The sequence below is a fragment of the Anopheles cruzii genome, chromosome 2, assembly GCF_943734635.1.
Source record: "Anopheles cruzii chromosome 2, idAnoCruzAS_RS32_06, whole genome shotgun sequence".
Lineage (NCBI taxonomy): Eukaryota > Metazoa > Arthropoda > Insecta > Diptera > Culicidae > Anopheles > Anopheles cruzii.
Window position 1 is genome coordinate 3,975,617 of NC_069144.1, and position 17,291 is coordinate 3,992,907.

The window sequence follows — 17,291 nt, forward strand, 5'->3', positions numbered from 1 at the left end:
TATTACTTTGGGATAAGATTAACCCATTCTTGATATAAGCATGAGTCACCGACAGTCGAATGGACACCTCTCTGTGTCCAGCAACGTTAGCGGCACCTGCACCGATCGCCGATTTGTCCCGTTCGATCGTTGTTATCGAAATGTTGGATTTAATCTTGTGGTCAACAAAACGCAGCGTACGTTGCATGCGCAAAGGATCTCTTTCGTTCTTCAACCAAAATGAAGATCAACCAGAAAGAGCCAAAGATTTGCCAACCGACGTCATGTGACGTTTCTGTACAAATTACTAGATTCTAAGTGATTCACTCGAGAGAGCGAGAATTTTATTATTACCTGTTGTGCATCAGAAAGTTACTAAGAGTTTAAGTTTATTTGCTGAATGTTTCTAAATTGCCAAATTATAGGTTGGTTACGTCAGTACTCTTTACAACATTCGACACGCGTTACACCATCCAGCAAAATTCCAGTTCGTTTTAAGGTTTTACATTCGAAATTTACGACAACGCAAAAAGCGCAACTTCGTGCAAACATTGATCAAGTTTAGTCAGTAAGTGAATACTGTGATTGCATCACGTGACCCCGCCACACACGCGCGCTGGCGATTGAATTATAAAAAATGCAAAACCGAGTACCAAAATAGAACTGCGGCTTGGGGTTTTTCTTTTCTCCGCTTCCATTGTGCTTCACAGGGAGCCAAGCTGCCTGGTGAGCTGCTGAAGAATAATTGAAAAGTTCCTAAATTAAACTCTCCCAACCACCGGCGATTGATCGGTTCCGAGAGTTATTTCGTTGTTGCGGTGGTCGTTTGAAAAGTGAAAGAAAAGTTGTTCCTTGACGTTTCATATCCGGTCCCGGAGGCTGAAGCACCGTCCATTAGGCAGGGGACGGACGGCAAATTTGGTGGTTTTGAGAAAAAATCACCTTCAGCTTCTTTAGAAAAATGGACGATCGATGGACGGATGCTTTCCTGCGGTTCTAAATAAATCAATGCTTTTCCATCTGCAGAGCAAATAAACAGACGCCGCTGAGTGACGAGTTAATTCGTTTTCGGTACCGAGCGATTTGTCGAACGCTTCATTTGTGTTTCACAGGAAGCTAATGATGAATCTTACACATTTTGAGATGGGGCCGATAAACGATGCGAAAGTGCAAAATGGTTCCACTCTGGCATCGGCCATCTTGCGGCGTGGAAACGGTGCGAAATGTTGAGTTGCGGCCATCTCGCCGTAAACATAAAATGCCAACCCCAAAAAAGGTAGGCCGAAAAACGCCACAAAAAGGAACCAAGGAGGAACTGGCAAACCGGAGAAGATAACAATGATGCGAAGATTGCGGGAACGGGACATGAAAGGAAGGAAATTAGGAGGCAACGAAAAAGAGCAGCGATCAGAAGGCGTCATCCGTGGCCGAATTGGGCGGGAAAACAGAGCCCGAGCCAAAAGGGTCCAAGACAAAAGAAGAAGGAAAGAATTTTCATTCGTTCCACCGTCGGGCCATCCGAAAATTCTTCCGGGACCCGCTTTGATCGTCTTCATCGCCACCAACTCAGCAACGCGCCCGGTCCACGGTCCATTTTGGTAATCGGATATTTTCTCGGAATGGAACCGAATGGCGGCGTGGCGTTTATTTTTTCTCCTCTTGCCCTCGAGATGCAAGATTCCTTTAATGTTCGCCCTTCTTTCGATTCCTCGTTCGTCGGGCTCTGTTTGGCCGCCCGGCATATCCCGACCGGCGCTGTGCAAGTGCTAGTGCTTCTTGGGATTGAATAGTTTGTCTCTTTCATTGGTTCCGTGGCCACGATAAAATAAGCTCACATAATTGGGTTTTTGTTGCTCAGTAGAAAGTAATGTTTAAATGTTTTTTTGTTTCTTCAATACCTCCAGCCAAAAGAACTAAGATTTACCGGTTTCACTACCACCGCAACCACCGGTTCTGGCCCCGGTAGTTTGGGCCGTGGTTGGTACCATTTTTAAATAAATCATTCATCCTCGTTATGGCTGCCACTGCACACGTGATTATGCTTCCCGTTCGTCCCGGGTTTTGGGTTGTTTAGGAAAAATTTTAATTAACTTCTTCGATTTCAACATGCTTTTCAAAGGCGAGCACTGCTCAATGGCAATGGTGGAAATGTCATTACTTCCGATCTCTTACATGATACATAGCTGAAGGTAATCGTGATATGCGATTTGGGTTTAAAAAATGCGACCTTATTCGTTTATTGAGATTTTAGTTCTAAAGTTGGATCCTAGGCCCTAGGTCTCAGGTATATTTCATGTCATTGCGTGACTCACCGTTCGTCAATTGAATAGTGATTTATTGTTGATCGTTTACCGACCGATCAAGGTATGATTTATGCGACGTAGCAAACTGTTATCACCAGTAGTTAATAATGTTTACGATCACCACCGACCGATCAGTTCGTCAGCCTCAGTTGCACCTCGATCCCAGTCCCCCATTTTCCTATGCTCCCATGTTTATACCTTGTCACTCGAAGCGCCAACAGCGGGACTTCCTTCATCGATCGTGACGGCAGCCCGGGAGCCCGGTGACACGGGATGAAGTAAACATCGCTTCAGTAACCTTACCGCAGCAAACAAAATAAAAATGCTCGATGCTCGTACATCATCGTCCAATCATCCGCGTGATCAGCGCCCCCAAAACGTAGAGCGCGGCGATCACTTTCCGTCCCTCGAGCATCCAGTGTGCATTGTGCCACGGGTTATGCCCACTATTGTTTACATCGCAAACCACTAACAAGACCAGCGACTCACGATCGACAAATGGGCTAGGAAATTTGGCCGGGACTAGATAACGAATCGAAGGAGAGAGGGAAAAGAATTGGTTGGTGGGAAAATTTCCCGCGCGTTCTCTTTTCGAAAAAGGAAGGAAAATTTTCCCCCAAAACCGGGTGGAGTTGTTGTAAATATTTATCGAGCATCGAGGACGGGAGTTTTAATGGAGGCCCGGGGGCCGGGTTTTATGTGGTGTCCGAACGCACCGTGTGACACCGTCGTCGCCACAGTGTTGATTCGTTCGTTTTTTGTGTTTTTTTGTCGTAATTTTAATGTTCTTTCGTTCGGTAGGTCCCGTCATTGTCGGTCCTAACTGTTCAATTCCGATATGATCTACCGAGTCTTACGCCGGCGAAAGAATAGTTTTCCGTTTGCGGGGTGAACCAGGTGAAAAGGGCCGTGTCTCCATGTGGTTTTTGGTGGTTTTGATTGGTCTCCATTTGCATTTATCGTCACTCAGCGCAGTTTTGAACGGATCGATAGACGGGGGTTGTGCATCGAAAATAGTAATTCCTATTTTAAAACTGCGGCCAGACCACCGGATGCGCTTGCACACGGCACTCTATTGTTTTTTGCCGCTGCAGTGCCGTACAGTGCAACAGCGCACTGGTGCTGTTTATTATTTTAGGGCCACCATTAAACTTAAATTTTGTCGCGCTTTGAAGTCGATCGCAAAATATTATGTCCCGTCCCACGTGGCTCGGTCGGCCGTCGGTTCGCTGGTCCGAAAACAACCCGTTCCGCCGACACCGATATCCGAGTTCGTCATGTTTTCGCCGCCGTGTCTCGATTGTGCATAGAGCTTGTTGATTTTTGCTTCGCTTGCAGTAGTGCGGTGCGCTGCATATCTTTTTAGCGTGGTCGATGCATAGAGCGAACGTCTGGCCACCACGGAAGACGGCAATGTCTAGACGGGTAGGAACAATTTTTTTTTGTACTCCTCTCGCTCCGCAGGTGCTCGCCTTCGGAGCGTCCCAGTACAGAAAAAGAGGTCAGTTTGAAGCAAGTTAAAAGGTCGATAATGTTTAATAAATTTTCCTTTGAGTTATAGACAATTTTAAGGGACTTACAACTGGAGTTTGTTGATAGTTTGAACCAACAGTTGGTACCATTTAAAGCATCTTCAGACGGTCAGTCTGAGCAGAGTGTCTCCCCGTGGAAGTTAATGGAGGACGCAACAAGCAAACGGGGACGGAACTCTGTGAATAGGCCGCTGCTTGGTCGTAAAAACGGCGGTACTTTTAGTCACGTTTTTTCCATCGCTTCTTTTTTATGACCACCGCCGCCCTCAGATGGTAACGAGACCATCGACACAAGACCACGTGACGTTAACAGAGATGTCGTCTCGTCGATGCTCCCGTCGCCAGTCGATGCATCTGCCTGCGAGACGATGTATTGCAGAACCGGGTTGCACCTGCAACGCGCAACGGCAGCGGCAATACGTTGTCTGGGACCGAGTGTAATTCATGGTCGCGGAACGAGATACGGAAATCATAAACATATCTTCCGGTTGGACCACGGGAAATAGATTTTGAGGCAATTGTTGGACATGCTGTGCTCTTTGCTTGTCTACAGTTAAGGGAAGCTAATTTCCAATTTATTCCAATGAATAATTGCAATAAATAGAAATGAACAGAATCGTTTTGAAAAGGATGGGCCAATGATTTTTGTTTCTTTCCTATTCGAATGACGAAAACAAATCTAGACGAGCCAAAAATTTTTCTTAAATTTTTCTGAATCATTTCATAGGATCTTTTGCAACAAATTTAGGAATAATTCTAGAACTCTTGAAACATGAAACCTTAAAGCTGACAAGTAAATTATCAAGCAAAGGGTCTAGCTATATGATGCAATTTCACTCTTTTTAGCCCATATTTTGTAGATCATTAAACTGCGTGTATTACTGACGCTTTGTGCCAGGGTGGGCCGATAAATTCACCGGCCGTTAGATATTACACACCATTACACCGCACGAATTGTGTGACAAACAACATTCTCCCCAATTGCGTGCTAGAAACTGTTACCATGGTCAAGTGACTAGCAGCCATGGCCATATTTTGTCGATCTTCGAGCATGGCACAGCACGACATTCCAAAACTGGTGACTCGCCCGCCGCTTGTTTCGTAGTGCAGCGGGAGTGCCCATCGACAACTTTTCCCGCCTCTTCTGATCTTCGGTTTCTTCCCGGTTTCTATTTCGCGCGACTTCTTCGGGCGAATCTTCCGGACCGGACCTACGGCAGACACAGTACCCGATGGTCGCCCCAGAAGACATCTCATAATGGGACGCTTCTCATTCATGGGCCCCCGGGGAGTGTGCAATTTGTTGCCGTTTTATTGCAAACATGTGCTGTCCAGCCGTTAGAACGTTGTCGTAGGAAGATCCGAACCTTTCCATCGGATCGGTTTGTGATCTTCGATAGATCGCCGGTTTTTTGTGGCCTGGCCCAAGGAAGCCCGCTCGGGCTTTGCCGGGAGTCGGTTTGAAGACGGTTCGCTCTATCTCGGAGTGTTTTATGGTGCTTACGACTAACGACCAGGGATCTAGCGGAACTGTTTTAAAACAACACAATGTGGAGACTTCTTATAACTTCCTACTCTTCCAGTGGCCTATTCGGGCTGGCTTTGATTCCGTTCTGGGTGAGACTACTTGCTGCGTCGACTTCACGAATGCCTTTCCAATTTATTCGAACCAGAAGGTCGGAAACTCAATTAGATGAAACATTAGCCGATCGGTTCGGTTTCCAGAAGTCATAGTCCGCCTCCGACCGACCGGCTTTCGGAGGCCTAAGGATCACTCGTACCTTCCGCGGGGGTTCCGGTTGACTTCGCTGTGGTCCAAAAGGAGGAAAGCGTTTCCTAGGCTAGCGCCAGGGGCGCCGGTTGAATGGGACTGGGTCTGAAAAAATAAACCCTGAGATCCGACGAATAATGCTCATAAATGTGACTGCTCGAGGACTGCTCGGGCATCTCGGGGCTCCATAAATCGTAAGAATAACAGAGCGAAAAACCCTTCTCTCCTCCGGTGCTCACTGCTGTTGACTGGTGAGACTGGTGATTGACGTCGAGGGTCGTTCGGTCGGCTGCCTGGCAGAGCTAATTTGCATTTCTGCAGGACTACCGCATCGTGGGACTTTTTGCCAAATGTGGACACGGACGGCTCAGTCGTTGCTTAAGATTCACACGAAGAAAAAAGGGCAGCAGAAGTTTATTGTGCAGATCTTGCAGACGGAGATCTACCATTAGGGGCTCATCTCGTGTCTTGAAAGCTAACAATAAATTGCTCATGAAATATTTTACCCGTTATCGATCGACAAGATCCTTAGCAACAAAAAATCATTTTTGGCGTTATTCTCCAGAATGGCGGTTTTTGGGGACTGCAATCGGCTATATTTTAAACATAACGTTCCCCTGGTTCATTACGAAATTGCGCACGATCTTGCTCCCGATAGCGAGTGCCCTGTTGATATGCGAACGGACGGCAGGCTGTTTGGTTCCTTACCGTTCTTATCCGGTAGATCCAACCATTCGACCTTAAACGCACCGAAACGACGCGGCATTTTCCCGCAACCCGGTGTAGAGATGAAGGGAAGAAAATGCAGCCCAAAGCGCACGACAAGAATTACACTTTTTTTAATGAGCTACGGATGATAAATTTTCATGACCCAAAGCCAGAGAGGCAAGAAAGCAACCCAAAGGCGGGGTACCGAGAACCCTCCGCGCGTGCGAACGAAAACCTTGGCCCAGACAACCAGAGCTAGCTTTTCCGCTTTTCTTTTTCGAGGCTACTCCGGGGTTCTGTTATGTAAGGGAAAGAACATGCCTCGGAGTTTCGTCTTCCCTCAAGTGCATTATTTATTAACGGCGTTGTCAATTACCACCCAAAAACAGATAAAACACCGGCGAAAGGTTTAAACGCCTGGGCCGGGGCGGAACAATTGGAACAACACTTGCAAGGGAATTAAGCATTTTTTAAGAGGCCGTCCCCCAATACTGTATCAAACCCACAGGGGGAAGAGTCTAATAATTTAGGAATAGAAACGCCTTCGAAAGCGATTAGCACGTGATAAATGTTAGGTAAACTCACGTTATTTTGGGGTCTTTTTGGTGGGGAAGGGTTTCGGTTTTTTCAGTGAGTGTTTACGGGCTTGGAAACACTATTGTGCGCCACAAGAGTTTCGTAAAAAAAATGTCACGGCCTGGGGACAAAAAACACATTGACAACTATTCCGTTAATGGGGGAAGCCTTTTCGAATGCTCACGTCGACAAACAATAAACGACTGAGACATGTTAACAGATTCAAAGTGCAAAGAGACTGTTAAATATAATAGACCCCTGAAAAGCAATAGAAAGTTGAAAACAGTTGTTCATGGGAAGCGCCCAAGGCAAAACGAAGCAGGAGCCGGAAAGGAAGAAGAAAGAGAAAGACTGAAGCGGAAGGCAACGATCAGCAGTGGTGGCCTTTGTTGTTGTTTCATTTATTAAAATTCTCGTCATCGTTTTGCATTAAAGAGTGACTTCACACCATATTAACAATAAATACAAACTAAAACCTGTTCTACTTCTTACTTTACGAATCCTAATCCGAAATGTATAAGATCGAGTCTGAAATCCTAATACCGGCAACAAACCCTGCCCCGGGGGAACGAAAAATTTTAAATTTAATTAATTTAAAATTTCGCTTCTTACTAGACCATGTAGTGCTGTAAGCCCAGGGGACCAGCTCCGGGAAGCGTTTTTAATTTAAAGCGTTGAGCGCATGAAGCGTTTCTAATTTGAACCTAACGTGGAATCTGTCATACTGTGAAATATTTTCGGTGGTTTCAAAATGAAAATATTTCATTTTGAAATTAGACATTTAAAATTGATAGCTTTTTTACCGGGATGGAAAATGCTTCGAAAAGAATAACACGCTTTTTCACGCGGGTTATGCTTCTCTAACAGAAATTTGACCGCCATTTGGCTTTTTATGGACCTTTTTTGCTGTCTGTTCTCCCAACTGTACCAGCCAAATGCGAGTTGTAGCCTCAAAATTAGAACAATTGCGCTTTTCGGCATCGGTTCAGCAAACTGCAATCGCTTAAAGGAGGAATTGTTAATCAACTTTAGGCATTTTTAAAGCTTCATTTCTTTCCTGCAACGAATACTCATTCCCAAACGCTTCGTCAAACAGCTGACAGTTCCTTATGTAAATTATTCATCCGTCCGTCGATTACAATTACCGACCCAGTGGCTAATTATGTTACGATTAGAGGAGATAATTAGCCAACGCAAAGCCAAGGAAATAAACAAACAGAAGGGTCCTTAAAAAGCACCCACAAAGCCCTCGATTCCAAGAGTCGCAACACATTTGTAGCGTCGTGCAATCATGAAGCTGAAAGAGGAATGGATTCTTGCAGACGACGTGTTCCAAAATCCTCTAATCGGCCCCGCGTTGCGGCCACTAAAGTACTACGGACTGCTGATACACGAAAGCCAGCCGATGAAGAAGCTGCACTGTTTCCGGGGCATGGTGTTTACCCTGACGATGCTACTGTTCAACGCTACGCAGTACATCGATCTGGGCCAGGTCTGAGGCCGCGTTTCGGACATGACTGCCACTGAATTATTCAACATTTTTGTTACTATTACAGAGAAATGAAACATAAAAAGTCATGTTTTTATCGATCGTCTTGATCGGACTTTGCGTTTACTTTTCAATACTATGACTTAAAGTTACTGTCCCTGAACACGCTTTATGCTATTTTCAAAATTTTCTAGCCCTGGAATACATTTACCTAACTGTATGTGCATGGGAAGGATAGAAGAAACTTAAAAAGGAATCACAATATAGGTACAAATCTTTGCTCTGATCTGCACAGAGAGGGTCTACAGATCGCTACACAAACTTTGCCCCGTAAACGTCCCAGTTTTGCAGATGGACAAAGTTAATGTAACCCCAGTCCCACTGTTGGGAGCGTTTGGATTTATCACAGCTGGCCACGATCAGCTTCCGCCCGGCGATGTCCGCCTCAAGGCAGCGTCCGTGGTGGTCCTTTCCGTGGATGATCTGCTTTGACTCCTGGGCAGTGGGCGATACAAATCTTGATATTAGCCTAGACTAATCGCCGGAATAGAAACTAGTCACTTACGTAGTCGTACCGCCACATCTGATTGCCCTGCGACTCGTGGCAGTTGAAGAGAACAACTTCATCGTTCAGCTTCGCAGCATCCAGACACTTGTCGTTGCTGCGCACTCGAATGTCGCGATGATACGAGAGCGTAAAGAACTGATTGTTTTGCGGATGCGTCCGATTCGCGGAACACGCGTAAAGTCCGATCGGTTCCTTCGCCTGGTGGTTGAGCGAATCGAGACACAAGCGCCGATCGGCTACACTCTGGACCTGCCCGGAAGCGAATGGTTGTGGATCACGCACCGGATAGCGCGGCAGGAGGTCCGGAGCGACCTCCTCGAGGAACCAACGGAACGGCTTGCACTGCAACCGGTCCCGCAACTCTCGCTGTGCCGTCAGATCACCTGCGTCCGTTTTGTCGAATTGCGGGTTGCTCTCGTACAGGAATCTGGCGTACTCGTCCATCCACACTTCGGCCACGCGTTTGTAGTTGCGCATTACAAAGTTCACGCCCCGTGGATTCCTGAACGGTGCGAAACCACGGTAAATGTGACCCACTCGGGAACAGGGTGCATCGACCAGTCGTCCGCCACACTGCCAGATCTTGAAGCTTAGCTCGTACTGCTCGCCGCCCCAGATGTCCAGACCCTCGTCGTACCCGCCGAGTTCCCAGAAGAACTTGGCACTGATCGCAAACAGTCCTCCCGCCATCACCGGGCTGTTGAAGGGCTTCGTCGGATCGTCGGTATCGCCGGGCAGAAGGGGTAACCGCTTGTAGTAGAACTTCCAGTCAAACACACCCCGCTTGCCTTCGTCCTGCGCCCGATACTCGAACGTGTCGTATGCGATCACATCGATAAGCGGACACACACACGTCCGGTAGTCCTCGGCGATGGGCTCTAGACGGAAGAGCAATTAGAACTGATTGCCAAAAGCGGGTCCTTTGCGATCCTCTTACCTAGCAAAGGGGGCAGCCAGTTGGTGTTGACTTCCGTGTGCGAGTCCAGCACGATCAGGACATCGCCGCGAGCTTGGCGGGCCCCCGCCATACGCGCCACTATCAGACCCGACCGGGCAGGAAGATCGATCAGGCGTACCTTTGGTGCCAGTTCTGTCTCGACAAAGTGGCGCAGCGGTGCCCATAGAAAAGGTTTCGTGCTGTGATCGTTGACGAGAATCACTTCTTGCAGCAGTTCGGGGGGCGATCGATTCAGCACACTGAAAACTGTTCGCAGCAATGTGCTCCAGTGTTCGTTGTAAAAAATCACGATCACACTAACGCTGGGCAGCTCCCGGAGGTATTCCTTGGTGCGACAGCTGAACAAGAACGGAAGCTGAATTAGATCCGACGTGAGAGTGGATCAGAGGCACTTACTTGACGTGCCGAATGTCTGGGACAGACCGGTTCAGAGCGATCGTATCGCTGACCACCGCCGAGTAACCGTTTTCCTTGAACACCTCCTCGTTGAGCGCTTTCGCTTTCGGGTCCGTCAACCGGTACGGTTTTCCCTGCTCGCCCGGCCCCGTCCGGCTCTCCTCGTGCTTCATCAGCTCATAGTTGTGCCAGTCGATCCTCACCCCGTCCAAGTTCCGTGGCTGGGCGAAAAATCCCTCTCCCTCGGCGGTTTGGTACCGGTAGTAGAGCGTTCGCTTGAAGTTGTCCAAATTTTCGTACTTGTGAATGATCAGCAAAACCGTGATGATCCCGCAGCAAGCCACGAACGCCAGCTTGACGATCGCCTCACCAAACAGGGACTGTGAGAATGTTGAAGAGAAGAACAACGGAAGATCAGAGAAACACAACAAAACAAAGAAGTTAATTAAGCATAAAACGTCGAGTGGCCAGCGCGTCAGAAGATCCGAAGAAGTCTCAAGCTAAGCATGAGAGCTTTCCGGTTTAGCATAAGTTAGCTTAGCTTGCGTGGAGGTGAAGGTCATCGGAAGCGACAACAGAATGGGGCCATCATCCTCGTTTATTTGGGCCAAAAAAACCCATCTTTGATCGTTGCTGTTGTTTTTCTCTTGTCCCCTCCTGCTTGATTTTCATTAAATTTTAATGCTCGTGGAACGAACCCTTTTTCTATCAAGTTGGCAGTTCCCGAATGGGTGCGATCACGCGATCACCTGTGAACGATTTCGTTCAAATCTTTCAATCTTCAGACACTAATTGACAGCGGGCGGCCGTCATGTCGGATCTAACAATCAATCGATCATCAATCGAGATGATTATCGCCTTCTGCGAAGAGTGGAAGAGAAGTAGCGAGCAAACCGATGATTGGTGATTGGTGCTGCTGGCCCGGGCCCTTCATTCTCTGGGACCCCCCTTCTCTCAGGGTCTCGGACAGCAGCAGTTGTTCCCGCGAATTAACAGGTTATGATTACACAAATTTTGTGGATTCTTTTTTTGGCATTCTAACGATCGGCCCGAGGGAGTGTATCATAATTTGCGCAACATGTCAGCAGCTCGGAAGGTACAGGTTGCTCAGCGATAGGGTCGTGTCTTTTTTGGGGAGAAAGATCATTAAAAGTGGACATTTTTCCGTCCATGTTTAAGTGGTTGTTGTTGGGAAGAGACGTCGGTGCATGTTAAAAATTGCATAACTGTACTCATTTGCTGCGCGACCAAACGATTAACCATTAGCCTGACCGTCGTCTTCAGAGTGATAAATCTGTAGTATCATGGTACTGACCTCCCGTCGGAGGTCTTACAGCTCAGGAGGTCCAAAGAAGGCGTAGGTTTTTTCTCCTTTGTCCCAACGATCGTTACATAAAAGAACAAAAAACGTGTACATTTGACACACATTGTGCTGGTACGACTTGCGTATCTTTCTGGCAGGTTGATTAGGCAACATCTGGAAAGGCTTGGAAAGGTTGACAAAAAAACGTGCCCAAATTAAACCGAAGAATAAACATGGCGCAGTACAAACACGAGAATCAGGAGCACGTGTTTTGAGATTGTTTAAAAGAAATTAACTCATTGCCCATTGTGCCCTTATCTCGAGCCGTATGATAAAGGTTCACCCCCGGGGCCCTTTCGAGAACGTTGGCATTTGGGGTTTAAATGATGAGGTTATCTTCCGCCTTGGGCGCAATGTTCATCATCGGCAGAAGGTCAGCCCGTGATTTAATGGTAAACCAAAGGACCTTTATCGATGAGCGCATCCCGGAACAGGGACGCACGACTCATTGCGAATGAGATTTACTAGCTGACATTTGTACCCGTGCCAGCACCAAGCGCATGTCCAATATCTTATTTCCTCCGAAGAGGGCCACAAGCGCCCTCAGTCTGGAGTCACGTGTTATCCGATACTGGGGCTACGGAACGGAAAAAGTTTCTGCAACCCGTTCCGGATACTCGGTTTCTTCGGTTCCTTTCGGGAGCCCCATCTGGAGTGTTATTTGCGATTCGTTTCACTTATCACTCGAATGGCCACACGACAATAACCAAACACTGATAGTTCTGCTGGACTGCTGCTGCTGTTGGTGCTGTTGATAGCGACATCCGCTGTACGGATAACAATTAATGGGCTATAGGGCGGGTGCTATAGGGCCACATATGGTCGTCGGAAGGTCTGTGCGTGATAACGATCAGATTTTATTAATTACAACCACTTTCGTCATTCTCTTTATGACCCGCCCCTTGCTTCGGTGTCCGCCGAAATTGATGGGCATTTTGGGCCCATTTGTCTGGTGCGCCCTCCAAAAACACGAACCTTTGATGTGAGGAGAGAAACCCCCGTAGCCGCGTGTTTGTTGGCTGGAGAATTATAATTCTCCCGCTTTTATGCGAAGTGCTCACGCTATCCCAAAACCTCCAAAACCCAAACCAAAACCAAAACCAAACCCCTCGGTCACAGTGTGTACTTAAGGCAGGCAAACATTAATCATCCGCTCCGACGGTGGAACCGTGACGGTGGAATTTGTCACCCAATGCACAAACAGCAAACCGCGTTTTAGGTTTCTTTTTTTCGCATCCAGGTCCAGGCAGGTGATCTTCTTGGTGATCGACATGCCGAATGTCGCGAATCACATTAGTGCCTTCTTCTTGTGAGCACCAAAAAACGTATGAGGTTCTCTTTCGAATTAATTAATTAACATCACACCGCAGAATATGGAGACTTCAGAACACGCACACACACACAAAAACTACTGGCCACGAAATTTTGGGGTCTTGAGACGCCTTTCCAGCGACCTGTGGAGAATCCCAAAAAACCGAGAAACGAGATACGAAGAATTTTGTGTCTCATGCTTTTCCGTTCTTTCGCCGACCGCCGCCGGAGACCTTGTGGTTGCCACACATTTCCTTCTTTATTGCCGCCCGGTTTATAGGGTTCCGGTTGATTTATAGCACCTCGGGACCTGGATTAGCCGAACGAGTTTGGTTTTGGGGTCTTTTCGGGGTCGGGTTCTTCTTCGGTGTTAACTGTTAACTCGGTGATTCCCGATCGCCCGATGGGGAGTGCGTTAACAGATCAATATTTAAATTTCTCCACTCCACTGATCACGGGGCCCGTACCTTTCGGTGATGGGAGGAACGTCTCAGATTTCGCACTAGCCTTGGAACACGCATCGCGACCGCTTCGTACACGTTCACTGTCTGGACTACTAGGTCCTAGGGTTGGCACTGAAATAGTATACCCATTTCGAAACTCAAACTGTCCGAAAACGAAACGGGCGCGATATAAGTTATCTCAAGAACGCTTACGAAGCGACACGTCCGGCCGCTGAAAGGCGCCGATAAAGACTGACGCCGTGCCGCGAACCAGCCTCGCTGGGCTTAAACTGTGTCGAGTCTGCGCGAGTTCTGCTCCGCAAGTTATCTTCACAGGCGCTTCCGACATCAGTGACCCCCGTCGCCGGTGTGTGTACATGGTTTGGCGGGCGCTGTTTTTGAATCTCCAGGTGTTTGAACATTTTGCACGTGCGTGTTATGTCGTAATCGATACAAGCTCACTCTTTAGCCCAACCGAACAGGATTCCGTAACGATCAATGATCCGGACTATCTCCGTACATCTTGCAAGACCTGGGTTCTGCTCGCAAAACCAGGCACACCATTAATTGATTCTGGATCGTATTGGTTTCGGTTTCAGAAGTTTGGAGAAAGTGTTTACCGTTTTTGGACTGATTGAATGGGCGAAAGCAGACACGGAAACGGATCAGACCAAAAAGATCCGGAGTAAGTAGGTGAAAGGTGCGTCCAGCGTCGCACAGAAATGTCTCATCGGAAGGTGGCATCTATAGGATTTGGAATATATTTGCTTGACGGCATGGTCCGGGCGGCGATGGCTGCTTACCATTCTTCAGGCCTCCCTTTAGTCATTTCGAAATCGGTGCAAGTTGATTTGTAGGTGGCCTCAACAATGCACAGCAATAAAATTGAACAGCTCCGAGGGGAAATGGTCGTTTGTCATCAACATCCAGAACTCGCACCACCAAAAGGGTATCGCAAAATACGTGATTCTTTTGCGAACGCAGACGAAGTGACGACATGTTTTGGGGGGGGTGGTGTTTGTTTTTGACGAGTTCGTGGCCAGGTGAGAATAAGAAATGCGCATTGGTTGCGGTATTCGGATGTAAAATGGAATGGAAAAAATGTAGGTCAGCAACTAGAAAAGGATTCAAAATTTATAAGGGAGACGAAAATTACATACTTACACTCACCAAGAGACGGTGTAGTCTGATGCGATAATGGTTTGCACTATAGCATAATATATTATTTTAAGGATTGTCCATTTTTGCAAAATAATTGTTGGGCCACACGAAGCGTAAAACCGAGCGTAAAAGCAATCTGTAATGCCAAATCGTTTTCGCTTGTATTTTTTTAATAAAACTTCTCGATGTGGGAAACATCCTGTTTCTACCTCCGACGGTTAACAAAGTGTCCACCAAATAAGGTTGTGCAAACGTGGCCAACTTATCCTCTTGCAGCTGCAGCCTCCAAACTCGCCACGCTCCACACGATAGTTGTGATAAAGGGAACAGGATGACTAAAATATAGTTTGTATAACGATCATTCACAAACGTATCCTGATTTTAAGCTTAATCTTAAGCTAGGGCAACAATTAGATATTCAGAATACTTCAAAACACTGAAATAAAAATTATATTCTACCCATCCGTTGATAACGATTTCGTTCGAATGAACAAATTGACAGCATTTAGCAACTCACAGCACCACTGAGTGATCATCAACAAATTTTTTATGTGTGTGTGTGGCCGCATAGAAGCTGTCAAAATCGACGATTGAAATCTTTGTAAAGTAAACAATCAGAACGCGGACAATTTTACATTCTTCTGTTAGAAACTGTTGGAGTCGAAATGGCAATTCTGCAGACGGTGGCCGAGCTGATACGGATCTGCCGGCAGCTGCAGAAACCGCTCATCATCGATGCGGACGGACTGTTTCTCATCACGCAGGACATCGGACTGGTGAAGGATTACTACGGTGCGATACTGACACCGAATGCCATCGAGTTTTGCCGGTTGTTTGGGAAGGATCGCGACCTGACGATGGCGTCGCTCGCGCGGCTCGGGGCCGGCGTGACGGTGATCGAGAAGGGCCGGAACGATCGGATCTACGATTCGCAGACGAGCGAAAAGTACGAGTGCCCGCAGGGTGGTTCCGCGCGCCGGTGCGGTGGGCAGGGTGATCTGCTGGCCGGTTCCCTGGCCACCTTCTACTACTGGGCGCTGGAGTCGAAGCAGGAGATCAGCCCGGCGATGGTGGCCTGTTTTGCGGCCAGCACACTCACCAAGACGTGCAATAAGTACGCGTTCAAGGCGAAGGGACGCAGCATGACGTGCACCGACATGATCGACCAGATCCATCAGGTGTTCGATGACCTGTTCGAGCACAAGAAGGACTAGGGCTGTCCGTGGTGGTGGCCAGACCAAGGTGGCTCTCGGTGCACACGGGCCTCGCGCCTTTTCGATATCATCTATTTATTGTCGTCGCCGTCATCTTCCTGACTGTATGGCTGCAGTTGAGCTGAGTATCGCAAGGCAACGAACTTGGAGGGCAACCGCGACCCGGTCAATTGCGTTCAATGGTGGATGTGACCTTGTACCAAGCACTGGAAACAGGAACTCGCTCCCGGGGAGTGAAGGAACAGAACTGGTGATATCGTAATCGTATGTTTTTATATCAATGTAAGTGTATTCGAACATTCAGTCACTCGTCACGATTATCATCTCATTATCGGCAAACAACGCAAACCTTACGAGCACCACTATTTAACACTAACATTTATTCGTGGCGGATCTAAGAGTGGGGTTTTCGGGTGGTTGCGGGAGGCCAGTGGCGCGTTGACTCTCAGGGGAAAGAAAGTGAAACCAAAAGCGATTAATCTTAATCTGTTTAGCAAAGGGTATGGACGTTTGAATAAAGGTGATTATATTATCTACATGGTTCCTAAGTATTCTTCGGCAGTCCAGAAGGACAGAAGGGCCGTGGTAGGGACTGTTTGAGGTGAACCGTCTAGGATAGCGACTCAAGAACTAACATTCCAAAATACTCCTCAAAATAATTCCAAAATACTCCTCAAAGAATTAACGAAATAGTCCCTCCCAAAAACAACCCCAAAGCTGTGAGAGTCGCAAAGCTTTTGAAAGCTTCGTTTAGGCTTTGAAGGGCTTTCTTCAGAAAACAGTGCAGGGTAATAAATGTAGTAAATGACCTGAAATCTAAGTCCTGACACAGCGAAAGAAATCGTTTACTTGCGGCATTATCCTTCGGAACCGTACAAGGTGCGTTTTGCTCCAACCCTCGCGCGGAACGGAACGCGCGTTTGACGTTTTATCGGAATGCATCTCCGGACACACGCCGGATTCGTCCAGCGCTGCTTATTGTAGGATTTCACATCCCACCGTCATTCAAACAATTCGCTCGATTGCTGGAGCTGAAGGGAACGAGATTAGCTTCATTGTAACGTTGGCGGCTTGTCGGAACCGGATGCCGTCCTAACAAGAGCTGTCTCGACCTACCGTGAAACGGTTTCCGCGTGCTTTTTGCTGTTGTTCCGACGTTGTGTCGATCTAATCACACCACGGAGGCGGCGCCATCAAATATCGTTATCGTAAAATAGGTTAGGTGTTTATTTGCCCGTGAACGCTTTTGCTAGGGTTTTGTTTGACCCAGCAAATTACTGACCTGGCTCCCGGTTGGCTGGCCCCCGCGGCGTTATTTGTTAGGTATCGAAAGCGAAAATTTATTTGTAAACACGTGTTAGGAGCACACAACGATTAAATCTGATCCACCTGCACCAACAAGCTGATAATCACGTCCGGTGAGTCAAGGGTAAAATCGATCAGTGACCGAGTTCCGGTTTGGGTTTGCCAAGGATTTAGTTTGGCCAGCCAGCGCGTACTTAACATTTCCCGCTTAGGC

At 47.5% G+C, this 17,291-nt stretch overlaps 2 protein-coding genes across 2 annotated transcripts; one reads left to right on the top strand and one right to left on the bottom strand.

Annotated features, from left to right (window-relative positions):
• Positions 1–8,529: 8,529 nt before the first annotated feature.
• Positions 8,530–13,554, bottom strand: LOC128277840 (N-acetylgalactosaminyltransferase 6-like). Its single transcript, XM_053016372.1, has 5 exons — positions 13,422–13,554; positions 10,281–10,660; positions 9,864–10,222; positions 8,924–9,804; positions 8,530–8,853 (listed from the first exon to the last, which is right to left on the bottom strand). The coding sequence occupies exons 1-5, from the start codon at positions 13,473–13,475 to the stop codon at positions 8,671–8,673; spliced, it is 1,857 nt and encodes a 618-aa protein (XP_052872332.1). The 5' UTR covers positions 13,476–13,554; the 3' UTR covers positions 8,530–8,670.
• Positions 13,555–13,835: 281 nt separating this feature from the next.
• Positions 13,836–16,172, top strand: LOC128275160 (ATP-dependent (S)-NAD(P)H-hydrate dehydratase-like). The gene is made up of 3 exons (XM_053013571.1): positions 13,836–13,840; positions 13,997–14,082; positions 15,177–16,172. The coding sequence occupies exons 1-3, from the start codon at positions 13,836–13,838 to the stop codon at positions 15,770–15,772; spliced, it is 687 nt and encodes a 228-aa protein (XP_052869531.1). The 3' UTR covers positions 15,773–16,172.
• Positions 16,173–17,291: the final 1,119 nt, after the last annotated feature.

What these genes read in the sequence shown, in the direction of transcription:
- LOC128275160 (XM_053013571.1), top strand. An exon ending in TCAGACCAAAAAGATCCGGA is followed by an intron (nt 14,083 to 15,176) that starts GTAAGTAGGTGA and finishes GTAAACAATCAG; the next exon opens with AACGCGGACAATTTTACATT.
- LOC128277840 (XM_053016372.1), bottom strand. Translation starts at nt 13,475, where the DNA reads ATGCGTGTTCCAAGGCTAGTGCGAAATCTGAGACGTTCCTCCCATCAC. An exon ending in GTTCCTCCCATCACCGAAAG is followed by an intron (nt 10,661 to 13,421) that starts GTACGGGCCCCG and finishes ACATTCTCACAG; the next exon opens with TCCCTGTTTGGTGAGGCGAT. An exon ending in AGATGTGGCGGTACGACTAC is followed by an intron (nt 8,854 to 8,923) that starts GTAAGTGACTAG and finishes CCCACTGCCCAG; the next exon opens with GAGTCAAAGCAGATCATCCA.